Below are 26884 nucleotides of genomic sequence, written 5' to 3'. Positions count from 1 at the left end.
AGCAGCAGCAGCAGCAGCAGCAGCAGCAGCAGCAGCAGCAGCAGCAGCAGTAGCAGCAGCAGCCGCCGAGGCCGGGCGTGCGCCTGAGGCGCGGCGGCGGCGGCGGCCCTGCGGGCGGCCGGGAGGGGCGGGGGCAGCGGCCGCCGCCGTTTGATGGATCCGAGGATCGCCTGGTTCCAGCCAGAGCAGCTCGGACCGTCCAACAGTCTGTGGATGCAGATCTGGGAGACGACCCAGGGGCTGAGGAACCTCTACTTCAACCACCACTGTCACAGCAGCGGCGGCGCGAGCGGCGGCGGCGGCGGCAGCAGCACGGCCACCGGCGGGAGCGGCAGCAGCACCGGCAGCCCCGGCGGCGCGGCCCCGGCCCCGGCCCCGGCCCCGGCCGGCATGTACCGCTCCGGGGAGCGCCTGCTGGGCGGCCACGCGCAGTCCGCGGAGCAGCGGGACTTCCTGCCCCTGGAGACGACCAACAACAACAACAACCACCACCAGCCGGCGGCCTGGGCCCGCCGGGCTGTCGCGGGCCCCTCGGCGTCCCCGTCCCCCTCCGCGTCCTCGTCCCCACACTCCTCCGCCGCCGTCCCCGCCGCCGAGCCCGCGGACCCGGCCTCGGGCAGCAGCAACAAGAGGAAGCGCGACAATAAGGCCAGCACCTACGGACTCAACTACAGCCTGCTGCAGCCCAGCGGAGGGCGGGCCGCGGGGGGCGGCCGGGCCGACGGCAGCGGGGGCGTGTACAGCGGGACCCCGTGGAAGCGGAGGAACTACAACCAGGGAGTCGTGGGGTGAGTGGTGGCCCTGCGGCCTGGTGGCCTGGCCCTTGCACACGCGCAGCCGGGCACACGCCCACAGAAGGTGGATTGGGGGGAGCCTGGGCGAGGCCACCCCCCTCGGCCTGCCTTCGTTGCCGCTTCTCCGGGGTCTGATGGCCATCTCTCCATCCCTCCGCCATCCAGACCTTCCCCCACTCCTTCTTAGCGGTCCACACCTTTTCCCCCTCCGCCTCAGCCTTCCAGGCCTTTTCTGGACATCCCCTTAGCCATCCACATCCTCCTCTCACCTCCCTTAGTCATCCACACTCTCCCCCTTAACAGTCCACACCTTTCCCGGCCCCCTTATCCCTCTAGTCTTTCCTCCCCCCCCCCCCCCAGTCAAACACACCTTCCCCAGTCTCCCCCCTCCAGCCCTCTCCATCTTGCTCCCCATCAGCACACCCAGAGATGAAGTCTGTTAGCACAGGCAAATCATTGATTCCCTGAGAACATTCCTGTGTTACTGCCTTTTGATGGTACAGGACCTGGAGGTGCTTTCCTTGCCAAGAATAGAAACATCCAGAAAGCTCCTCCCCCTCCCCCAATCCCAAACAGGAATCATGTCAGCCCTGTAATGTTTTGCCTGTCCATCTTTTAATTTTTTATTTAAAATAAATTTCCGTTATTAGCGGTGCCTTTTTCTGTGGGGATTGAAAAATAGGGTGACAGCTAAGTGTAGGCCGGTGGAGATGGTGAGCTCTTCTGAGGCCGATAGAACTTTCTAGGAGTTCAGGATCCTTGGCTTCAGCTTCTCACTGTAAAGTTGTCATCCTGGCAGATACAGCCAGTGCTTTTCATTCTAGGGGGTAGCTTCATGCTAACGAGTGAATGTTGCACCATTAATGACTTTCTGTTTAAAGTTCAGCTGTTACAAAATGGAATCTTACCTGACCCCTGATGAACTATGTACATAAGCAGGGAATGTTTCTAGCTAGATATCCCTTCTAGAAGAGCCCCTGTCCTGGAATAGGTTACTGAGGCTTTTTTTATTTTGTAAAATAAAAATTTGGGCCGCGTGTGTGTTTAGCTTGAATATGGAGAGTGAGCTTTTAAATTGTTTTTCATTTTCCAGATCCTTTTTATATTGGGGGCTACAGTAGGCAAATGCAATACCATTAGTAATCCTTTTTGAAGCGTTTTCTTAGATTCACCCATTCAGATCTGCCCTGCTTTGGCAAGCACAGACAGTTCTGTGTACCTTTTTGGAGGTCTGGGTAAAATGAGTTGGTGGGTTCCATCTGCTTCTAGTGGGCTGGTGTCTGCTCTATGCTACTATTACAACTCCCACCTTTTATGGAAAGTGCAGTCAAGCGTTTTAGGACTGGCTCTGGGTTACATGTCAAACCTGTCCTCACCTTTTCAGAGGGGAACCTTTTAGGGTTGAGTCCTCTGTTGCTAAGCTTCAAGGGCGCTCTCCATGGTCATCACGTTTTAATAAAAGGCTCATGGGTTCCATCCTGTTAGCATTTCCAAGACGAAGCATAAACCTGTGGTTTAGTGACAAGTAAATTGATATTTAAAGGTTCTGGTAGTTTCATTTCACAGAAATAAGCTCCAGTTAAGTAATCACTGTCAAATCAAACCTTGAGCTTCCCTAGTTTCGTTTTACTGAAGCTTCTGCTTATGTGTCTCGAGAAGATGGGTGACAAATCCAAAACAGTGGCTGCTTTTCTTTTTGGCAGATTAGAAATGGTCTTCTCCTCTATTTGCTACTTAATGTTAGGGATATTGTAAAAGGTTCACATTTGAGCTTATGCAGAGGCAGGATGTTCTTATTCCTGACTCAAATATATTGCCCTCAAAGGGATTAAGGAGAGGAATTTCCATTTCCCAGAGGTTTTAGTGTTTAAAAACTGATTGTAAACCTGTTTTTAAAACTGTTTATCACTTCATAAGACTTTCCATTCTTCTGCCTTTTCCTTTAGAGGATGTCTATGTTATTAAGCCGTTCCTAACTGTTTTTGTAAGTGTCTGGGTTTAAAAATTCTTGTTTTGATTTGTGGATCCTTGTGTCTTGACTTTTACAAAAGTTTTGCTATTTTTAGTACAGGTATTTAAAAATCTGAATTCACAGTGCACCTCAAAGTTATGCTATTCTGAGATTAAATTTAGTAAAACTGTTACTAGCATTCTGAGTTCTGGGGACTGACGTTTAGCTAATAGGTCAACAAATTGTAGTGGTTCCTGGCCTCTGAACCAACTTAAGTCCAGATAGAGGAGTAAAAGGCATATGAACAATGGACTGGAACTGTGGGACGGCTGTATACATACACTCTCTCTCATCTTCTTTGGTCTCTGTGTTCTCTGCCTTAGCCAAACTGGTTGACATACTCCCTGAACACTCCAAGATACAGTTCAAAATCCTGACTTCTCTGTCATCCAGGTGCTTCATTTTTGTGGTTCCTCCTTTGAACTCTTGAATTGCTTGCTTCGTGTTCTTGCTATAGCCTGCTTATGTTTATTTTTCCTTTTATGTATATGTTTTCGCTAACCCACTAGGTCCCTAGTTAGGATGGAAATTTCTTAAGATTTTATTTATTTAGAGAGAGCGTGCACGAGCAGGGGGGAGGGGCAGAGGGAGAGAGAGAATCTCCAGCAGACTCCATGCTGAATGTGGAGCCCCACGCAGGGCTCAGTCCCAGGACCCTGAGATCATGGCCTGAGGCGAAATCAAGAGTTGGTTACTGGGCGCCTGGGTGGCTCAGTTGGTTGAGCGACTGCCTTCGGCTCAGGTCATGATCCTGGAGTCCCGGGATCGAGTCCCACATCAGGCTCCCTGCTCAGTAGGGAGTCTGCTTCTCCCTCTGACCCTCTCCCCTCTCATGCTCTCTCTCTATCTCATTCTCTCTCTCAAATAAATAAATAAAATCTTTAAAAAAAAAAAAAAGAGTTGGTTACCTAACCAGCTGAGCCACCCAGGGGCCTCTAAGATGGAAATTTCATTCTTTCTTTCTTTCTTTCTTTCTTTTTTTTATAAAGATTTATTTACTTGAAAGAGCATGCACGAGCAGGGGGGAGGGGCAAAGAGAGAGGGAGAGAGAGAGAATCTCAAGCGGACTCTGCTGAGCACGGAGCCCAATGCAAGGCTCTATCTCATGACCCTGAGATCGTGACCTGAGCCGAAATCAAGAGTCGGATGCTTAACTGATTGAGCCACCCAGGCGCCTGGAAATTTCTTAAATGTAGAGTAAGATATTTGGATTTCATCCTGAAGGCTTCATATTCTCTCTCAAAATTAAATCCAACCAGGGGTGCCTGTCTGGTTGAGTCAGTGGAGCATGTGACTCTTGATCTCGGGGGTTGTGAGTTCAAGCCTCATTTTGGGCAGACAGATTGCTTAAAATCTTAAAAAACAAATTAAAAATCCGCTCACCACTTCAGCCTTCTCTATGTACCCGCAGACTCAGGGAGTTTGCTTGTGTTCCTTTTTTTTTCTTTTTAAAGTTGCTTTCACTATTCTATTTCTTGGACTTCTTTCTCCTCCAAGGCTGGCTGTGGTGTAGGAAGCAGTCCACCTGCTCCTTCTGGTTGTCCATGAAAATGAGCCATAAACCCTTTTCAAAGATTTAATTGTTGATTACCATAGAGAAAGAACTGACGTCAAAAAAGTAGTGAACACAGTTACCTTATGGAGATTCAGAGTCTTTGGTCTTGAGTCCCCTGTGTCTAGAAACTTCTTGTGGGAGGTGCTTGGAGCTTGTCCAAGCTAATCAGAATAGGTTTGTGTTGGCTGCATTGCCAGATCTGTAGATATTTTTTTTTTCAAGGCTTGGATGACTTTTTCAGAATAATGTTTTGGAGCATGAATTTGACTGTGGGACATTTAAGAAGACCCTGCTGGGAAACTTGAGTTTAAGGAATAATTTCTTGACCAGGGCCACTGGGGATGGGAACGGTAAAGAATGAATGAGTGTGAGCGCTGCTACAAGGGTGAGGGTGGCGAGGATCCCGACTGCCTTCCTGGGTTAAATAATCACACGGTAGCTTTGAACCAGAGTGGGGAAACATTGCTGTTATTATTATTGCAAATTAGGGGTGGCATTGTGGATTTGGAGTAAAACATAAGGTGATGTTTAGGTGGAGCTGTCTAGCAGTGAGTTGAAATTTGGGGACCAAGGCGTAGTCAGCTTTGCTGCAGCAGGGCAGTGTCCTTCCTGACGCACGCGGTAGTCTAGATCACGGTAAATCCAAGATGCTGACACTGTTCCTCAGCACCGGCATTATGGCCTCTTTGTGCAAATTTCTACGCGCTGTGATCAATAGGATTGCTGTTAATGCTGGGCTTCAAAATAAGTGATCGGGCAGATTAACATGGCGTTGAGTATGAAAGAATTGAGAGGTCTTGTTCCAAGTGCTTGCTCTAAGTATTCATTTCTGTGCATTTGCAAGTGTAGCCCAGAGTAATTCTTTGGTGACTAAACCCTCAGGTCCTTAAAGTTTATTGCATTTGAGTACCGAAAGGTGATTTCAAGAAGACCTTAGGTTTCCTGCAGGGTAGATTCTACACTAACAGTGTAATTCATATTTGTGGATTTCCCCAAATCTAGTATACTGTGTTCAACTAAGGTACTTCCATGTCACAACTCGTCTTCTGTCTAAAATCTGTGACCCAAACACTGTCACTGTCTGAATCATTGGTACATCAGGGTGTGGAGTCCTTTTCAAACCCCATTAAGTTTTTAACTGTTGAAAGGCAAGCGGAACCAGGGAGTGAATAGAGCTTTTTGTAGTCTACCCTGGATTCACACAGAAGTTTTAGGATATTGCAGTAAAGGAAGGGTAGGAAGGGGGTACTAGAAGGAACCGAGGCAGGGAGGGGGAGTGTGTGTTACCACAGTGCTGGTCCTGGTGTGATAGATGGCCTTAGAGCACAGCTTCTTCCATGAAACCCCTACCAGTACATCCTAGTGTTAGGAGTCCAGAAGAGTCCCTGGGAAGAACACCCAGGGGCTCCCCTGCTCATATGGGCACCAGTCAGATGGTTGTAGTTAGATATTCTTATACCTGCTAAAGCTGAGAAAAATTTCAGCCACTTTTCTGTGGAGGATAGAAAAGCAAGCTGTTGTATAATTTCACTCAGCTTTCTATTCTCCCTTCTGTTGAATCCGTTGGAGTAATATTTAGTGGAGGCAACTATTTCCGGATCACACCCACGGCACTAGGGACTCTGTATTAATCACTTACGCACACAGAGGTGTGGAGTAGTGTCGAGGGAGGGCTCTAGGCCAAAGAGGGTGCTTATTTGAAGTTTTAGGGTCCAGTTCCCAGCAGCTGGTCTGAGACTCCTGGTCTTTGCTCTTTCCTACAGAGCTGACTGGACAGCTCAGAGCCTGCTTGAGGAATTCAGAAGACTGCCAGCAGAATGTTCTTTCTATCCTTTAGAATATTTGCTAGGGACTCAGCTGCTGCAGAATACTGCTGCAAGTAAAAGCTTGCAATTCATTTTACCATTTTTAACATGACGTGGAATTGTTGTTTTTTCCCCCGAGGGGATATTGCAATTGAGGATGGCCCTGAGCTAGACTTGACATTAATTTGGATCCAAACAGCAGGCGATGCATTTATTTTCATCTTACAAGTTTTATTTGATGATATAAGAGACTTTTGTGTATTAAGGGCCTTGGACCATATGGGGATTGAAGTTGAACATTGTAGGAAGAAACAATGTGGAGACATTTATGTTGTGCACTGGTTCCTCATTCACTTGAACAGTTTCAAGTCTGAAAAAAAATCTTGCCATGTCCCTAAGAGATTTCATGTAGTATCTGGTAACTGAAGTCAAGAATTATACCTCCAGTCATGCTCTCTGCTGAAATAGTTTGTATAGTCTGCAGAAACCTGTGTTTTCAAATTAGTTGATTTATTAAAAGTGCTCGGTAAAGTCAAAGTGTTCGTGGTAACATTTTTACCATGTTCTGAATGCTATGTTAAATTTTTTCTATTTGTTATATTAGCCTTCTCATGTGTAGCCCCATCTAATTTTTTTTTCTTTTTCTTTTGAAATACAGATTCACAGAAAATTGCAAAAAACAGTACAGAGAGATTCCATGTTCCCTTCACCTAGTTTCATGCAGTGGTAACATCTTATATAACTATAGTTTAATATCAAACCCAGGAAACTGACATTGTTACAGTTCATAGCCTGATTTAGATTTCACCAGTTTTACATGGGTTCATTAATGTGTGTGTGTGTGTGTGTGTGTGTGTGTGTGTGTGTGTGTGTGTAGTTCTGTGCAATTTTATCATGTGTAGGTTTGTGTGACACCACCACAATCAAGATACAGAACTATACTAGCACCTCAGAGCTCCCTCATGCTAACCCTTTATTTTCATGCACACGCACCATCATCTCCAACCCTGAGCAACCACTAAGCTGTTCTCCATCTCTGTAATTTTGTTATTTTGAGAATGTTAGATAAATGGAATCACACAGTATGTTACTTTGGCTTTTTTCCTCTTAGCATAATTCCTTTGAGATCTATCCAAATTGTTTCATGTATTAATAGTTCATTCCTTTTTAATGTTGAGTAGTATTCCAAAGTGTGGATGTACCATAGTTTGTTTAATGATTCACCTGTTGAAGGACATGCCAGAGGAGTTTCCAGTTTTTGGCTATTACAAATAAAGTAACTATAAACTTTTGCATACACATTTTTATGTGAACATAAGGTTTAATTTTGGGGGGTAAATGCCTAAAGGTGCTGGGTCATATAAGTACATATTTATTTTTATTTTATTTATTTATTTTAGACAGAGAGAGAGAGAGGGAGAGAGAGAGAGCTGGGCAAGGGGCAAAGGGAGAGGGAGAGAGAATCCCAAGCAGACTGCCTGCCAAGCGTGGAGCCTGATCCAACAACCCCAAGATCATGACCTGAGCTGAAATCAGAAGTCAGAGGCTCAACCGACTGAGCCACCCAGGTGTCCCAAGTACATATTTAGTTTTAAAAGAAACTGCTAAACTCTGTTTTAGAGTGGTTGTATCATATTACATTCCTATCAGCAATGTATGAAATCCCATCTCTGCATGCTCACCAGCATTTAGTATTATCACTGTTTTTTATTTTAGTTGTTCTAATATAGGTAGTGATGGTTCATTGTGCTTTTATCATATTAACCTCATTAATAGCCTCACCTAATTTTTAATTTTAATTTTATTCTTTTTTAAGATTTTATTTATTTATTAGAAAGACAGAGTGGGAGTGGGGAAGGGGCAGAGGAAGAGGGATAAAGAATCTCAAGCAGACGTGGTGCTGAACTTGCAGAGCCCGGCATGGGGTTCAATCTCACGACCCGGAGATCACAATCTGAGCCGAAACCAAGAGTCGGAGGCTTAACCCACTGAGCCACACAGGTGCCCCAACTCTATTTTTATTTTAAAAACTTCCTGGCAGTATTGAGAGTGTCCTTAATTAAAAATTTCTAGGTAAAACCGATTTTAACTCTTTTCCTTTATCTCTGAAGTACATTGCAGTGTTTCCTTTACATGTTCCTTTTTCTTAGAAATTAGTATGAAGTTGAGCTTTATTTTCACTTTTTAAAAACAAAAACATGTAAAAAGACAACTGCAGAGTTGATTTCAAAATTTAGAGTCCTGTCTTTTTGTATGTTATGAGTAAGCTTTATTTTTTGTCGGCTTGGCTATCTTTTGCAGAGTAAACACTCAGTGGTGGTTTGTGTTGGTGGTGAAGTTACAGTATTTTTTTTTTTTAAGGATTTATTTATTTATTTGAGAGAGTGAGAATGAGAGAGAGAGAGAGAGTACATGAGAGGGGGGAGGGTTAGGGGGAGAAGCGGGCTCCCCGCGGGACTCGATCTCGGGACTCCAGGATCATGACCTGAGCCGAAGGCAGTAGCGTAACCAACTGAGCCACCCAGGCGCCCCGAAGTTACAGTATTTTTTAAAAAAGATTGTATTTGAGAGAAAGAGCAAGCACAAGAATGCGTGTATGGGGTGGGGGGAAGGGCAGAAGGAAAGGGAGAGAGAATCTCAAGCAGACTGCCTGCCAGGCACAGAGCCTAACACAGGGCTCGATCTCACGACCCTGAGATAACAACCCGAGCCAAAATGAAGAGTCATGATGCCTAACTGTGCCACCCAGGTGACTCCCCCCCCTTTTTTTTAACTGTATTTTTATATTGGAACAACGCCTTCAGACTGTGCAGAGTAAATGCTTCATCTTCACACTTATCCTCGAGTACACCATGTTTCATCAGAACCAGTTTCTGGACTGAGAACTGGGATCTGGTCCTTCATGTTTCCCTTACTGTTTTGATCTTTGTCAAAATAATGTAACTTTCAGTATCATCAAGTGTTATAAAAACAGTATACATCAACTGTTATAAATTTCTGCCGCAGCAGGAGTAAGAATCCATTAGGATCGTGGTTGTAGAGGTTTAAAAGTTAACTTCCAATAATTCAGACTTAATGAAGTGTTAGGAGTCTGATGAGGTTTGGAATTTTGATGTCTTTATTCCTTGAAGTTATTCGACCTTTCATTCTTGGTATGAAGTGTTAATACCACTGTCCTTTAGAATACTTATTTTTAAAATCAACAGATTGTTTAAATACTACTAATTAATACCAATTGTCAGGAAACTGAAAAAAACAGCTAAACCAAAGAAATAAAAAAAAAAATAGCCCCTATTGTACTACTTCCAGGATATAACTACTGTTAACATTTTGGTGTAATATTTTTAAACTTTCAGTGTATATATACATGTATTTCCTTTTTTCTTTTTATCAATATGGATTCCTACTGTGAGTATACTTAAAACGTTTTTTTCCAATGTAAAGAATTAAAAAAAATTTTTTAAATAACAAAAATTTATTCTCTCACAATCTGGAGGCCAGAAGTTAGAACTGGTTTTATCCTAAGATTGTGTTCTTCTTTGGAGGAAGGGCTTTAGAATATTGTGGGCATACTTTTTTTTAAAGATTTTATTTATTTATTTATTTGAGAGAGAACACACGCGCGAGCAGGGTGGGAGAGGGGCAGAAAGAGAGAGAGAGAATCTCAGGTGGACTCTGTGCTGAGCGTGCAGCTGGACAAGGGGCTTGATCCCACAGCCCAGAGATCATGACCCTTGCAGAAATCAAGAGTCAGATGCTTAACTGACCGAGCCACCCAGGCGCCCCATGGGCATACTTTTTTGACCGAAAAAATTAATAGAACAAATATCTTTTATATAAAATTTATTTCTAAGGCAGTATTTATTTATTTATTTATCTATCTATTTATTTATTTCTGATAGCACATGCACACGCAAGCATGTGAGCCGGGCGTAGGAGCAGAGGGAGAGGGAGAGAGAGAATCTTAAGCTGGGCGTGGAGCTTGATCTCACAACCCTGAGGCTGAAATCAAGAGTTGGGTGCTCAGTTGACTGAGCCACCCAGTTGCCCCTCTAAGGCAATTTTTAATACCTCATTACCTTTAGCAGGACTCTTTGTACCTGCTACGTGTGGGCTTGGTGTTCTGTTGATTTAATGCATCTTCATTTATTTCAATAATCCCCAGTTGGAATTTACTTTGTTTTTAATTTTTTGTTTTTTATAAAAAACATGTTTTTAGAGGAGCCTTTGCTCCAGACAGGATTTTTTTTTTTATTTTTCTACTTACTGTTACTGAGATGTAATTCACATGCCATCATATTCACCCTTTTAAAGTACACAGTTCAGGGGTTTTAGAATATTACAGGAGTGTGTAACTGTCACCACCACCTAATTCCAGAATATTTTCTTTTTTTTAATTAATTAATTAATTATTTTTTTAAAAAAGATTTTATTTATTTATTTGACAGCGAGAGAGGGAGCACAAGGGGAGGGGGAGGGAGAGGGAGAAGCAGACTCCCCACCGAGCAGGGAGCCCGATGCGGGGCTTCATCCCAGGACCCTGAGATCACAACCTGAGCCGAAGGCAGACGCTTAACAGACTGAGCCTCCCAGGGTTCCCTAATTCCAGAACATTTTCATCGCTCTAGAAAGAAACCCCATACCCATTGTCAGTCCCCACTCTACCCTTCACCTTCAGCCCCTGGCAAACTCATACAGACCTTCTCTCTCTGTGGATTTACTATTCTGAACATAAGAATGGAATCATATAATATGTGGCTTTTTGCTTATCCACTTACCAGTTGATGGACAGTTGGGTGGTTTCCACTTGTTGACTATTATAAATAATGCTGCTATGAACATTCATGTACAAGTTTGTATGTGGACATATGTTTCTATTTCTCTTGGGTAAATACCTAGGAGTATAGTTGCTGGATCATGTAAAGCAGCTGTAACATTTTCCATTCCCACCAGCAATGTATGACGTTTCTAGTTTCTCCATATTTTTGTCAACGTTTTTCATTACCTGTCTTTTTGATTATAGCCATCCTATTGGGTGTGAAGTAGTATCTCCTTGCAGTTTTGATTTGCATTTCCCAAAAACTAATGATGAACATCTTTGCATGTGCTTATAGGCCATTTTTTAATTGGGTTGTCTTTTTGTTGAGTTGAAGAGTTCCTTATATATTCTAGATACTAGACTCTTCTTGGATAGATGATTTGCAGGTACTTCTTCCTTTCTGTGGATTGTCTTTTTACTTTATAGTGTTCTGTGAAGTATAAAGGTTTTTTTTTTTCTGTTTTATAAATTCCAATATGTGCATTATTTTTTTCTGTTGCTTGTGCTTTAGGTATCATATCCAAGAAACCACTGCCTAATTCAAGATCATGAAAATTAAGCCATTTTCCTTCTAAGAGTCTTACAGTTTTTGCTCTTACATTTAGGTATTTTATTTTATTTTATTTTTATTTTTTTAAGTAATCTCTCCACCTAACATGGGGCTCAAATTCACGACCCTGAGATGAAGAGTTACCTACTGATTGAGCCAGCCAGGTGCTCCTACGTTTGGGTTTTAGATCCTTGTTTGTTTGTTTGTTTTTAAACGCAGGGCTTGAAATCATGTCCCTGAGGTCAAGACCTGAGCTAAGATCAAGAGTTGGATGCTTAACCGACTGAGCCACCCAGGCGCCCCAGGTCTTAGATCCATTTTGAGTTCATTTTTGTATATGGTGTAAGGTAGAGGTCCAACTTCATTCTTTTGCCTGTGGATATCCAGTTGTCTCAGCACCATTCGTTAGAGACTATTCTTTCTCCAAGAATTGTCTTAGCACGTAAAATTTTAGACTAGAGGGTATTTGTAACTTGAAAGGCTTTTGCCACTCTTATCTATGGAAGGATTGGGCCAGTTTAACCTTACATCAGCAGTGTGCAAGAATCCCAGTTTCCCCTAAACCCTCACCAGTGCTAAATATTATATTTAAAACCAATACAAAAGAATTTTTTGCCAGTTTTATAGGTGAAAAATAGTATATTACTGATATAATTTGCACATACTTTCACATTAATTGGCTTTTTTTTTGAATCGCTTATTTCCTTTGCCTAGCTTTCTTTTTTTTTTTTTTTTTTTGCCTTTTTTTTTTTGGTCCATTGAGGCATTTTATTTGTGCGTTATGTATTACATCCCTAGAAAAAGAATCCCAGGATTTTCCCTCCTCTGCGTTTTCGTCTTGCTTCTTCATGACCATGATACCAGCTGAGGTTGTCAGTACAATGAAACCACACTGGTAGGAGGGGAGCAGATTATTCTGCCATTTTTCTTGATCTTTGAGTTGTACATCACATCTGGGGCTGATCACTCCACACTTGTTTAACCTGCCTGTGAGGTTCACAACAATTTTCCCAGCTCTGTGACCATCAGTGATTTAAAATGCGCCAATGTAAACATGCTTCATCGTCACAGAAACTGGAAGATGACTTTGGAGCATGGTCTAATAAGAACCTGGCGTTTGCCTCTCTTTTCAGCATTGTTCATGCTCTTGAGAGCATCTGCCAGGACATTCATGCTCACCGTTATGGCGGCACGGAAAGATGGCGGAAAGAGCATTGCCTAGCTTTCTTTTGCTGTCTGTCTTATTAATTTGTAAGAGGCTCTTGGTCTGTCCTATTACAAATATTCATAATTTGGGGGCGCCTGGGTGGCTCTGTTGATTAAGCGTCTGCCTTTGGCTCAGGTCATGATCCCACGGTCCTAGGATTGAGCCCTGCATTGGGCTCCCTGCTCACTGGGGAGCCTGTTTCTCCCTCTCCCTCTGCCCCTTCCCCCTGCTCGTGCTCACGCTCTCGCTCAAATAGGTAAAAATGTAAAAACCCTACAGGGATGCCTAGGTGGCTCAGTGGGTTAAGCGTCTGCCTTCGGCTCAGGTCATGATCCCAGGGTGCTGGGATCAAGTCCCACATCGGGCTCCTTGCTCGGCAGAGAGCCTGCTTCTCCTGCCTGCCGCTCCCCGACTTGTGTATTTTTTTCTCTCTCTCTGACAAATAAATAAAGTCTTAAAAAAAAACCCCACAAATATTTATAATTTTTAATTCTAATTTTATATTTAAATAGTTTTATTAGGGCATAATTTATAATTATAGTATTCACCCATTTTAATTGTACAGTTTGGTGACTGGGTAAATGTATACAGTTGTGTAACTGTAACAGTCAAGATCTAGGAAGAGATATAGAGCATTTCCAACACTCAGAAAGTACCATCGTGCCCTTATAGTCAACCCCCTTACCTCTTCTCTTGCTTTAAGCAACCCCTTGCCTTTTCTAGGGTTTCAGATAAATGAAATGATATATACTCTGTAGTCTTTCGTACCTGACTTCTTTCTCTTACCATGATGTTTTGGAGATTCATCCATACTGTTGTGTGTAATATTGGTGTTACCTTTTATTTTTTATTATTTTTTTTAAAGAATTTATTTATTTATTAGAGAGAAAGAGACAGCGAGAGAGGGAACACAAGCAGGGGAAGTGGGAGAGGGAGAAGCAGGCTTCCCGCGGAGGAGGGAGCCTGACGCGGGGTTTGATCCCAGGACCCTGAGATCGTGACCTGAGCCAAAGGCAGGCGCTTAACGACTGAGCCACCCAGGCGCCCCTTGGTGTTACTTTTTAATGTCAGTAGTATTCCATTGTATGGCTCTATCACAATGTGTTCATCCGTTCTTCGTTCTTTGTGACCAGTAGAATTTGTAAATGTGTCCTCTGCTTTTGATATTATATTACTTGTTGGTTTTGCCACTCATCCCTGCACAGGCCAGAGCTGATCCACACATATTTTGGTTGGGTAATCAACTGTTATGTGCAAACTACTGTGTTAGACTTTTTGTGGGAAGTGATGACAGTAAAACATGTTCCTTGCCTCCTGGGAAATTATGGTCTGGTTGGATAGACAGTGCATAAGGTGGAGAGGTTGCTTTTGACTAATGAGGTAAGGGCGCAAGCTTTGGGTGGAGATTTTTGCTAATGTTTTGAAAGATCGGTTAGGTTGTGGAGGGTTGGAAAAGAAAAACTGATTGTACTGGTTTCAAATGATAAGCTCTAAAGGGACAAGTTGGATATATAGTATTTAGCATATTTGAGGTAGATAGTGAACAGACAGGATCTGCTGCGATGGTAGACCTCAACTAAAGGAGGTCTGAAATTATTCCAGTTAATTTTGTAAAACCTATTTATTGTGGAAAATTACAAACAGTACAGAAGGGGAGAGAATAGGATAATGAACCCCCATGTACTCATCATGCAGCTTCAGCAGTGATCAGTCCTGGCCAAACTTCTCACCAGCCCACCTTATGTTCACTCCTACCCCCCATTATTTGGAAGCAAACTACAGATGTCACATCATTTTGTATAAATGTTTCTGTATACGTCTCTAGATAAGGACTTAAAAAGAAACTATAATCAATACTGTAATTACACCTAAACAAATTAACATTAATTCCTTAGTTGCATCAAATATCCAATGTTCGTATTTCCCCAGATGTGCCATAATTATTTTTTAATGGTTTGTTAAAATCAGAATCCATATGAGGTTTTGCATTGCCATTGGTTGAAATGCCTTTTAAATCCTTTAATCTACAGCTTTGTCTGCCATCTGTTTTCCCCTCATACACTTATTTGTTGAAGAAATTGAGTTGTTTTTCCTGTAGACTCTTCTGCTGAGTTTTGCTGATTGCATTCCCTTGGTGTCAATTTAATATGTTCCTTTGTCCCCCTGTATTTTCTATAAGTGCGTAATTAGAACTAGAGGCTTGATGATGGTTTTGTTTTTTGTTTTTTTTTTTTCCCCAAGAATACTTCATAGAAGGGCGCTTGGGTGGCTCAGTCGGTTAAGTGTCTGCCTTCAGCTCAGGTCATGATCCCAGAGTCCTGGGGTCGAGCCCCAAGTCGGGCTCCCTGCTCATCAGGAAGTCTACTTATTCCTCTCCCTCCATGCTCTCTCTCTCAAATAAATAAGTAAAGTCTTTAAAAAAAAAAAAAAGGATACCTCATAGATGGTGATCTGTACTTTTCCCAGAAGACGCATAATGTTCGAGTGTCTTTCTTTTTGTGATATTAGTAGCCATTAGTGATCATTGCCTATATTTATTGGTTCATCGTTAGGGTTGTAAACTTGTAATAGTCTTATTCTCTTGAACCTCTGTCAGTTGTCAGCTGCAACACTCGTGAAAGGAGAAACATTTCCTCCTCAGCTCTGTGGTTATCCTAAGGGCGCAGTTCTTACAGGGCACATGGGATGTTACTTCTGACTGACTCTGTGAATGAGCAGAAGGAAGCAAGGTGGGCTGCATCAGAAAGCGGAGGTGGGCTTTGGGCTGACTGGCGCAGGATGTGTGGAAAAGGCAGTTGCTTCCGCCTGTAGGGAGCTACCCTCGGCCTTTGGTGGGTGGTTGGGACTGCCAAGGGAGGCCTCCGTCCGCGGCCGTCCCTGCCCTTTGCTTTCCGCTTGTGTTAGCTGAAGAAAACCATGGTGGATCTAGTGGCCTGTGAGCCTCCGCTTAGGAGACAAGAGTTCTCACAGCCTTGATGCAACAACCAGGAGTAACACATTTATTTGTCCTTGAAATTAAACTTGGATTGTATTTCTTCCTTTTGTTCTAACGTTCTTTAACCTTAGTGCGAATTGTTCCCACTCTCAGGCTAATGTAACCTATACAGCATTATAGAAAGGATTCCTTCCGGTACTAAATCGAGTGATTTTTTTTCCCCCCCAATCAAATATTTATTTTAAAAGCCACTATTTACATATAAAAACCACATAGCAAGCATGGTGGCAGCTGTGTAAAGAAAAGAGTTTGGCCTCGGTTAAAAGAGGGCTCCAAGGTGATGCCTGGAACCTGGCCTCCAGGTCATAGTTTGGCTTCAGCTTCCTTAGGAGTTGGTGGTCGCCCCTTCGGGGAAGTCAGTAGTAGGTAAGGGCATCTCTGAGCCCGGGCAGCGTAGAGATTGTCAAGGACTCCTCTGTTCCGAGGTGGCTGTTCTTCTGTCTTTCCTCCACCACAGTGCGTGCGCATGCTTGTGTGTGTATTAGTAGCATTTTTTTCTTTGAGCAGTTTTGTATTTCCAGAATAATTGAGCAGAAAGTTCGGAGTCCTCATATACTCCCTCACTCCCCTACTCCCATCCCATTTCTCATATAATTAACATCTTGCATTGGTTATGATTGATGAGCCAGATATCGATGCATTACAATTATAAGTCCATAGTTTACATTGGGGTTCAGTCTTTGTTTTGTACATCTTGTAGGTTTTGGCAAATGTATAATGACATGTCTTTACCATCATAGCATCATACAGAACAGTTTCACTGCCCTAAAAGTCTTCGGTGCTTCCCCATCCATCCTTCCTTCTGCCTGAGGCCCTGACAATCACTGATCTTTTTACCGTCTTCTTAGTTTTACGTTTTCCAGAATGTCATGTAGTCATGCAGTTATGTGTCTACTTTCACTGATATGAATTTAGGCTTCCGCCATATCTTTTCCTGGCTCGATAGCTCTTTTTTTTTTTTTAACTTTTTATTTTTTTATTGCTGAATAATAGTTCATTCTATGGAGGTAACACTATTTATCCAATTACCTACTGAAAGACAGCTTGGTTGTTGCAAGTTTTGGCAGTTAGGAATAAAACATCTGTATGCAGGTTTTTGTGTGTACGTAAATTTTCAGCTCATTTGGGTAAATACCAAGAAGGGATTGCTGGATCGAATGGGAAGAGTATGTTTAGTTTTTTAAGAAACTGCCAAACTGTATTACAAGTGACTGTACTGTTTTAAGTTCCCGCCAGCAGTGAATGAGTTTCTGCTGTTGCACATATTTGCCAGCATTTGGTATTGTCACTGTTCTGGATTTTGGCTAGTCTGGGAGGTGTGTAGTAGTATCTCATTTTAATTTGCAGTTCCCTAATGACATAGATGTTGAGTATCTTTTCATATGCTGATTTGCCTCTGTATATTCTTTGGTGAGGTGTTTGCTCAGGTGTTTTGCTTGGTTTTTAATTGGGTTATTTTCTCACTGTTGAATTTTAAGAGTTCTTTGTATATTTTGGATACCAGTCCTTTAATCAAATACATGTTTTGTAAAAATTTTCTCCCATCCTGAGGCTTGCTTTTTCATTCTTTTGACAGTGTCTTTTTCAAAGCAGAAGTTTTTACTTTTAGTGAAATTCAATTTAGCAATACTTTCTTTCCTGGACTGTGCTTTTGGTATTGTGTCTGAGAAGTCATTGCCAAACATAAGGTCACTTAGATTTTCTCTTAAGTTATCTTCTAGGAATTTTATAGTTTTGTTTTGCTTTTAGGTCTGTGGTCCATTGGAATATCAGTGTCTAGATTCATTTTTTTGCATGTGAATGTCCAGTTTTTCTGGCACCATGCTAAAAAAGACTGTCTTTTCCCCATTGAATTGCCTTTGCTCCTTTGTTATAAAGATCAGTAGACTGTATTTTGTGTAGGTCTCATTCTGGGCTCTCTGTCCTGTTCTGTGATCTCTTTGTGTATTCTTTTGCCACTACCACACTGTCTTGATTACTTTAGTGTTTTTTTGTTTTTGTTTTTTTATTACTTTAGTTTTTAGTAAGTCTTGAAGTCAGGTAGTGTCAGTCCTCCAACTTTGTTCTCCTTCTGTGTTATATTGGTTATTCTGGGTCTTTTTTTATAACTTCCCATATAAATTTTAGAATCAGTTTGTTGATAATGCACAAAATAACCTTGCTGGAATTTTGATTGGGATTTCATTGAATCTGTATAAATAGTTGGGAAGAAATGACAATGGCATCTTGACAATTTTGAGTCTTCTTATCCATGTACCTGAGATTGCCTTCCATTTCTTTAGATCTTCTTTGATTTCTTTCATTCGAGTTTTGTGGTTTCCTTTGTAGAGATCTTATACATATGTTGTTAAATTATATACTTAAGTATTCTTTTTTTTTGATGCTAATGTAAATGGTATTGCATTTTAAATTTCAGATTCCTGTTTTTTATTGCTGGTATATAACAAAGCAATTGACTTTTGTTTATTAACTTTGTATCCTGCAACCTTAATGGCTTATTAATTCCAGGAATTTTTTTGTTGTTTCTTTGGCATTCTCTACGTAGATAATCATGTCATCACCAAAAAAAGCAGTTTTATTTCTTCCTTCCCAGTCTGTACACTTTTTTTTCTTGTATTATTGCATCTGCTAAGGCTTCTGTGATGCTGAATAAGAGGGTGAGAATGGACATCTTGCCTTGTTCCTAATCTTAGTGGTAAAGTGTCTAATTTCTCCTTGTTAAGTTTGATGTTAGCTATAGGATTTTTGTTTATGTTCTTTATCAAGTTGAGAAACTTCCCCTCTGTTCCCAGTTTGCTGAGGATTTTTGATTGGGTGTTGGATTTTTTTTCAAATACTTTTTCTGTATCTATTGATACGATCATAGGATTTATTTTTTCTTTAGCCTGTTGATGTGATGTGACGGATTACATATTTTTTTTAATTTTTTTTAAAAGATTTTATTTATTTATTTGACAGAGACAGAGACACAGCGAGAGCAGGAACACAAGCAGGGGGAGTGGGAGAGGGAGAAGCAGGCTTCCCACTGAGCAGGGAGCCCGATGTGGGACTCAGTCCCAGGACTCTGGGATCATGATCTGAGCTGAAGGCAGATGCTTACTGACTGAGCCACCCAGGGCCCACATATATTTATTTTTGAATCTTGAACCAGTCTTGCATACCTGAAATAATTCCTGTTTGGTCATGGTGTATCATTTTTTTGTACATTGTTGGATTTACTTCACCAGTATTTTGTTGAGGGTTTTTACATCTGTGTTCATGAGAGATATTGGCTGTAGTTTTTCTTTCTTCTAATGTCTTGGTCTGGCTTGGGGATTAGGGTAATGCTGGCCTCATAGAATGAGTTAGACAGTATTCCCTCTACTTCTGTTTTCTGGAAGAGATTGTAGAGAATTGAGATAATTTCGTCCTCAAACTTTTGGTAGATTTCACCAGTGAACCCATCTGTTTTCAGTTTTGAAAGGTTATTAGTTATTGATCAGTTTCCTTAGTAGATACAGGCCTATTCAGATGGTTCTTTTCATCTTGTGTAAATTCTTTTTTTTTTTAATTAAAATTTTTAAAAAGATTTATTTATTTGAGAGAAAGGGCTGGTGGGGGGGGGGGGGGGTGGGACAGAGAGAGAAGGAGACAAGCAGACTCCCGCTGAGCACGGAGCCCTACAAGGGGCCAAAACCAAGAGTTGGACTCTTAACCACCTGAGCCACCCAGGCGCCTCTCACCTTGTGTAAATTCTGATAGATTTTCTCTTTCAAGGAATTGGTCTGTTTCATCTAGACTATCAAAAAGACTCATTCATAATAATCCTTTACTATCCTCTTAGGGTCCTTAGGCGTAGTAGTGTTGGCCCTTCTTTCATTTCTGATATTAGTAATTTGTGTCTTCTCTTTTTTTCCCCTCAGTTAATCTGGCTAGAGATTTATCAGTTTTACTGGTCTTTTCAGGGAATCACCTTTTGGTTTCATTGATTTTTCCTTATTGATCTTATTTTTATTGATTTCTGCTCTAACTTTATTTTCTTGTTCTTACTTTGAATTTAATTTGTTCATCTTTTTCTAGTTCTGTAAGGTAGAAACTTAGATAATTGATTTTTAGATCTTTCTTTTCTAATATTTGCTATAAATTTTTTTATAAGTGCTGCTTTCTCTAAATTTCACAAGTTTTGATAAGTTGTATTTTCATTTAGTTAGAGATAGCTCTTGAGACTTCTTTGACTTATGTTTTACTTAATCTCCAAGTATTGTGTGTTTAATCTCCAAATATTGTATTTTGGGATTCGTCCTCTATCTTTTTGTTACTGATACCTAGTTTGATAGCAGAGCATACTTTATATGATTGCTATTCTTTTAAATTTGTTAAGGTGTGTTTTATGTTCTAGATGTGGTCTGCTTGCTTGCTTGATTATGTATTTATCCATAAGAAATGCTGGTGATGTAAACTTCACTCGTCTTTATTGTATGTGACTTCAAAATACCATATGGTTAGAAAAGTCAGAATGAAGCAACTCAGGTGTTGGTGGATGAATGGATAAACAAAATGTGGCATACACATACCGTGGAATATTATTTAGCCTTAAAAAGGAAGGGAATTCTGACCTGTGCTACAACTTGGATGAACCTTGATGACATGCCAAGTGAGAAAAACCCTGTCACAAAGGACAGATATTGAATGATTCAACTTCTGTGAGGTGCCTAGAGAGTAGTCATTCATAGAGACAGAAAGTTGATTTGTGGTTGCCATGGGCTGTGGGAAGAAGAGAATGGGGAATTTTAGTGTTAGTGGGTATAAACATTTCATTTGACAAAGTTCTGGGGTAAACTTACAGTTGTGCAGTATGAATAAGTTCTGGAAGTCTGTATAGCATAGTGCATGTAACTTCTAATACTATACCTATACCTAAAATTGGCTGAGGGTAGATCTTATATTAAGTATTCTTACCACACACTTAAAAAGATAAATAGAAAATAAATAAAGGGGGCAGGAGGAGATTTGGGAAGGTGGTGGATGTTTTGCTGGCCTTGGTAGTGGTAACAGTTTCACGAGTATATACTTATCCCCAGACTCATTGAGTTCTATATATTAAATATTTTATGTCAGTTATAATTCAATAAAGTGGTTTTAGAAAAGGTTCTATAGGTGGATAGTGGTGATGGGTTACATAACACTGTGAATGTACTTAATTCCATAGAACTGTACACTTAAAAATGGTTTGAGGGCGCCTGGGTGGCTCAGTTGGTTGGGCGACTGCCTTTGGCTCAGGTCATGATCCTGGAGTCCCGGGATCGGGTCCCACATCGGGCTCCCTGCTCAGCGGGGAGTCTGCTTCTCCCTCTGACCCTCTTCCCTCTCGTGCTCTCTGTCTCTCATTCTCTCTCTCAAATAAATAAATAAAATCTTTAAAAAAAATGGTTCGAATGGTAAATCTTAATGTGTATTTTACTATAATTTTTTAAAATGGAAAAAAATTCTAAAAATTAGAATGTTGCCAAGGAAAAGGTGAAAGTTATTTGAAATTTTTCTTTTATGCCACGTTTTTATTTATCTTGGGACTTGTCTAGTTTAATTTTCATTTATGATTGATCTGATAGAATGTAGTTGTGTTCAGTTAGGATTTCTTATGGTGTGATGAGGAATAGGATTTTTATGTAGACAAGCACAGAAATATATCTGATGAATCTGATACTTGTAGAAGATGTTCATGCATTTGACCTCTCTTCTTATGGACTTGACTGATTTGTAGCCATGTGGTATAATCATCATGGGGTTTGAGATCAAAGGATCTTCAGAGGTCATTTATTCCAGTCCTTTTTAAAAAATTGATCATTTGAACCTCAGAGAGGTTAAAAGACTTCAAGTTTCACAGCTAATGGAATGACTTTACCTTTACCTGAAATCAGAGCTTCTTAGTCCTACATTGTAACAGGTCTCAGTGTATCGAGAGTCTGCACCCCATCAGTCCAAACTGTGTGATTGCAAATAAAACCATGTGTGGTGTCTTGGCTCCTCCCCTAGCATGTTACTGTTTCCTGTAGCCCATGCAGATTAATGGTGTTCTGGTTAGCGAGCTCTCTAAGAGGAACTCCTAAACCAGTTACTTCAAAGCAGCGTTTTCAGTCTAAGGAAATGAAAAAAAAATTCTGATGACTGGAGCCTGCTCTTCAGAGTTTGAGTTAATAGGCCTGCAGGGGGGGAGGGGTGGCTTTCACATCCTGCTGTAAGAAATAATAATCATATGCAGCACAGGTTGAGGAGTACTGCTTAAAGCATCGTTTAAAGCATGGGTTCCCAAACCTGGCTAATTCCCAAAATCCCTTAGGGAGCTCAGAACTCTCAGACCCCGCTGCTGTAGAGGGACTCCTAGTCTGGTCCTGGAAATTGTCTGCGGCTGCGCTCGAGGTGGTGCCCCCCCCCCCTACTTCTTCTGTGTTGATTAAAACCAGACCAAGTGATTGAAACAATTTCAAAATAGTTACGTGGGCAACAGACATCATTTTAATGAAGGTTGGCTCAGGCCTTGTAATGCTGTTATTTTTTGGATTAAAAGTAAAAATGCTTATTAAAGAATTTGAGATGATGTATAAGATCTTTAAGAAATTTGGTCTTGTACTAAAAGCGCTTTTCCCCCCCATATTTTTTTTGTGGGGGGGTCTGCATTTGTTTTTAAGCAAGGAAGAGCGTATTGTTGGAGAGGTACAGAGGGGAATGTTTGTGTAATGTGAAGACGGTGTGCCTTCACTTAGGTTCAAACCACCTGCCATTCATACAAATTGGAATCCCCTTAATGGAATATTAGATAAAGCATATGCAATGTATGACCCAGAGATTTTTCTTAAACTGTAATTATATAAGTAAGGTTTGCATTTATTCTCCTTTTAAAAACTAAAGGCGTTACAGAAAAGTCCAGAGTCTCACGTGACTGCCCTTCTTTAGCACCAGCCTCTTCCTCGGTGGGTGTGTTGGCTTCCAGTGTCCTGTGAATCCCCCCAGAACTTTTCCTTATCAGGTCGACCAACCAAAGAAAATACATAGTATTTTGTAACTTTTGCTTGGAAACGTGTTCATGTAAATACTAGGTAGAATTCAGCTGTAAAGCTGTACCAGAATTTTTTAAGCCATTTTCCTATTGATGAACACAGAGGCTGTTTCCAGGGCTGTGGTAAGCATTCTTGTGCAAGGCTCCGTGTGCACGTGTGCTGTGTGATTGCTGGTGTGGGGTGGGGGGGCGGGGGGTGTATGGTTCAGCGCTAAATCGTCCTCGGGCCAGGCCGCGCTACAGAAGCTGATGGAATTGACTCAGGAGAATTTGCTGGGTGTCACTGAACTTGCGGGGATTTGAGTGAAGACACAAAATAGAGCAAATGTCAGCTTTTTGTAATTGTCATAAACAAGAGTCTTTTGGGTTTGCTGTGCAGACCCCCCCCACCCCAGTAATGTCTGCTAATAACTGTGTGCCCCGTGCCAGTGTGCTGGGTGCTGACTTGGAAACATTCTGTAAAAAAATGCTGAATTAGGTTAGTGATGTGAAGATGATTAACAGATAATGGTAGCCAGAATAATTGTGTCAAAACAGCAAGAAATACCAAGAGAATTTGATGTGTTCTGCATTTTCTTTGGTGCTTGCCTATTGTAATAGTATTAGAAACTTTAGGTTGTGTATATAATAATTTTTCTTGTATATTTGGTCAGTTTGACTATAAAATAACAAGCATGGCCATTTCAAAGAAACTCTTCACTATAAAGTATCAACTGTTTTCTAGTCTCCATAAACTCTTATTTGTGTCATTGTAAAAGATCCATTTAAAAAAATAGTTTTCATCAGGGTGCCTGGGTGGCTTAGTTAAGCGTTCGATTCTTGATTTGGGCTCAGGTCATGATCTCAAGGTTGTGGGATGGAGCCCCACGTCAGGCTTCCATGCTGGGCATGGAGCCTGTTCTCTCTCTCTTCCTCTGCCCCTCCCCCCCTTAAAAAAATAAAAATAATTTTCATCAACCTGCATGGTCTTAGTGCTTCCCCTAGTCTACATTTTGCGTGGTCTTTCCCATGTATTTACATTGTCTACAAATGTAGCCTTTTTTGGAGGGGGATAAATATATTTTCCTGTGGGACCATACCAGGGTTTACTTAGGCTCTCCCCTACCCTATTGTTGGACATCGAAGTCACTTTCTATTTTCTGTCATGAATAAGGCATTGGAAGCATACTTACACAAAGTGTTGTTTGCTTTTTAGCTGTTGTCTCCATCTGTGTTCCTCAAAATAAGATCACTGGCTTTCTTTTTTTTCTTTCTTTCTTTTTTTTTTAATGGGCTCCATGCCCAGTGTGAGGTTTGAACTCAGGACCGTGATATCAAGAGTCACTTGCTCTCCCAGCTGAGCCAGCCAGGCACCCCACACTGGGTTTCTTCTTATATGCTGCCAGGAAGATTGTGTGGCTAACAGCGAAGGAAGGGAACTTTACCACTTTTCTGAAGGCCGCTCCGGCTCCCTCTTCTTTCCCCCCCCAAGTAGATTAGACTTCATCATCTTATTTATTTTTGTCTTGGTGCAGTGGTTGTGAGATTTTTGCCCCATGGGTTTGTGGTGCGGGTGTGGGTGTTTTTGACATCTGTGTAAGTGTGTTGTTTTGATGTTCTGCTCTGAGGTTGCACCAGTGTGTTAATGTTTTAATTTTTCTCATGCTTATCACTCTCTTATCTGAAAGTGAGGCGATGGTGGACTTGGCACCATTGACTCAGAATAGTGGCTCTTTGTCCTTGGCCAGAAGATCACATGACCAGGAGTGAGTTAAGGTAGGGGATCGAGGCATTCCAGAGATGGGTGGTTGTATCGTACAGGGGAAAAGAATGCCCAAGAATTGTCCGGGTCTATGTACCTTTCCATGGAACGCGACAAGGCTCCCTAAGTAATTGTGAATTTAAGGACATGTAGTGTGCGCTCATTGGTAAGGAAGTTCAGTGTAAAAAGAGGCTTTTGTGGGGTTGTGGTGGTGGTGATGTTTTTACCTTTTGTGGATGCTTGAAGATTGTCCTGTGAAACCAGCAGTGCCTAGGAGGGAGCTTAGATGGGCAGATGCAGATTCATGGACTCTCTAGTGACGTGTGCAGAAGCTACTGGGACTCTAGCATTAGATTGTTTTTACGTTAAAATCTCTCAGTGGTCTTGGATGGTGACCCTGGGATTCCTAGACATTTTGGGGGTCCTGATAGAATGTGGTCTGCAAGTGTTTTCAGTATTTCAAAAAGGGTAACAATTTGTCTGTTCCCTTGGTCCACGTGCTAACTGAAATGGCAGGTGGTTTTGATTTGATTTGGTTTGAATAAGTCATTCACTACCTGGATCTATAAATCTTTTTATTGACTTAAGACTCTTCCGTTCCTCTTTTTTTTTTTTTAAGATTTTATTTAGGACCCTCCCCCCTCTCATGCTCTCTTTATCTCATTCTCTCTCTCAAATGAATAAATAAAATCTTGGATTTTATTTATTCATTTGAGAGAGAGAGAGAGAGCACAAGCAGAGGAGAGGCAGAGGGAGAGGAAGAAGCAGACTCCCCACTGAGCTGGGAGCCCGACATGGGATGTGATCCCAGGACCCTGAGATCATGACCTGAGCCCAAGGCAGACGCCTAACCTTCTGAGCCACCCAGGTGCCCCTTTTCTATTTCTCTTATGGTGTTTTGTGGTAGCGTACAAATTAAGGCAGAATCTTTTTAGGGCTGTGGTGGCAGCTTGTCCTGCCCCCCCCCCTTTTTTTTAAAATAACAGCCTCATGCCTGGATGGCTCGGTCGTTGGGCGTCTGCCTTTGGCTTGGGTCATGGTCTCGGGGTCCTGGGATCGGGCCCCGCGTTGGGCTCCCTGCTCAGCAGGAGGCCTGCTTCTCCCTCTCCCTCTCCCCTGCTTGTGTTCCTTCTCTTGCTTTGTCTCTCTCTGTCAAATAAATAAATAAAACCTTTAAAAAAGATAAAATAACAGCCTCATTGAGCTAAAAATCTAATCATTTAAGATGGACAGTTCATATAGCTTTTAGTACATTCACAGAATTGTGCAGCCATCACCAGAATAAGTTTTAGAACACTTTCATCATCCCCAAAAGAAACCTCCTGTCCATTAGTTATTCTCTGTCTTTCCCCGAAACTTGGTAGGTAATCAGCAGTCTACTTTCTGTCTCTGTCGATTTGCCTATCCTGGACATTTCCTGTAAATGGAATCCTACAGTGTGTGTGGTGTCTGCCTTGTTTTTCGAGGTTCATCCATGTTGTAGCGTGTGTCAGAGCTTCGTTCCTCTGTGCGGCTGAGTAACATTCCATTGTATGGATATACCACATTGTGTTTATCCATTCAGCAGTCAGTGGACACGGGTTGTTTCCACTTCTTTGCTATTGTGAATGATGCTGCTATGAACAGTGTTTGCAGGGGGCCGCATTTTCCGTTCTCTCGGGTAGACACCTAGGAGTTTTCCCCTTTTGGTTCTTAGTGTCATTTTTTTTTTTAAGATCTTATTTATGTATTTATTTATTTGACAGAGAGAGACACAACGAGAGAGGGAATACAAGCAGGGGGAGTGGGAGAGGGAGAAGCAGGCTTCCCACTGAGCAGGGAGCCCGATGCGGGGCTCGATCCCAGGACCCCGGGACCATGACCTGAGCCGAAGGCAGATGCTTAACGACTGAGCCACCCAGGCGCCCCTCTTAGTGTCATTTTGACCTGGTATGCTTTCACATCTCCCATACTTGCAGAGTATGAAATAGTGTTAGTAGTGAAATAGAAATAGTGTTTCAGCTAAGGATAAGGAAAGACCTAGTCATATGTGTCTGTGTGGGGGAAGGCTCGGGTTATTTCCACCCTGATCTTATTTGTACAGCCTTGATGTAAACTGGCAGAAGTTGCAGTTGCTTTCACGTTTTTATTAGTGACTATTTTCAGTTACCTGCAGTAAGTGATGATGAAAGTCTTTTTTTTTTTTTTAAGTAGGCTTCCACGTGGGCCCAGCGTGGAGCCCAACATGGGGCTTGAACTCACCACCCTGAGATCAAGACTGGAGCAGATAGCAAGAGTCGATGCTTAACTGACTGAGCCACCAGGTCCCCCGAAACAGTCTTAACTGTATTATTAGCCTGATGGGAATGTACTTGTTCGTTGGTAAAACTGCTGC

The 26884-nt window shown here is 41.8% G+C and overlaps 1 protein-coding gene and 1 pseudogene across 3 annotated transcripts in view; one reads left to right on the top strand and one right to left on the bottom strand.

Moving 5' to 3' along the window:
- The window catches only part of TENT4B (terminal nucleotidyltransferase 4B), a 74212-nt gene that overhangs the window by 342 nt on the left and 46986 nt on the right, over positions 1–26884 (top strand). For all 3 annotated transcript variants that reach the window (XM_025852373.2, XM_025852374.2, XM_025852372.2), the window contains exon 1: positions 1–788. This exon is cut by the window's left edge. In XM_025852373.2, coding sequence (XP_025708158.1) covers positions 154–788 — 635 coding nt within the window. In that variant the 5' untranslated portion in view covers positions 1–153. The remainder of the gene's footprint in view (positions 789–26884) is intronic.
- On the bottom strand, positions 12329–12830 carry LOC112809043 (small ribosomal subunit protein uS8-like; annotated as a pseudogene).

Source organism: Callorhinus ursinus, unplaced genomic scaffold, assembly GCF_003265705.2.
Source record: "Callorhinus ursinus isolate GAN/ISIS: 27379988/994484 unplaced genomic scaffold, GSC_fseal_2.0 scaffold56, whole genome shotgun sequence".
NCBI classification, from domain to species: domain Eukaryota; kingdom Metazoa; phylum Chordata; class Mammalia; order Carnivora; family Otariidae; genus Callorhinus; species Callorhinus ursinus.
This window is presented reverse-complemented; position numbering and strand designations above follow the sequence as displayed.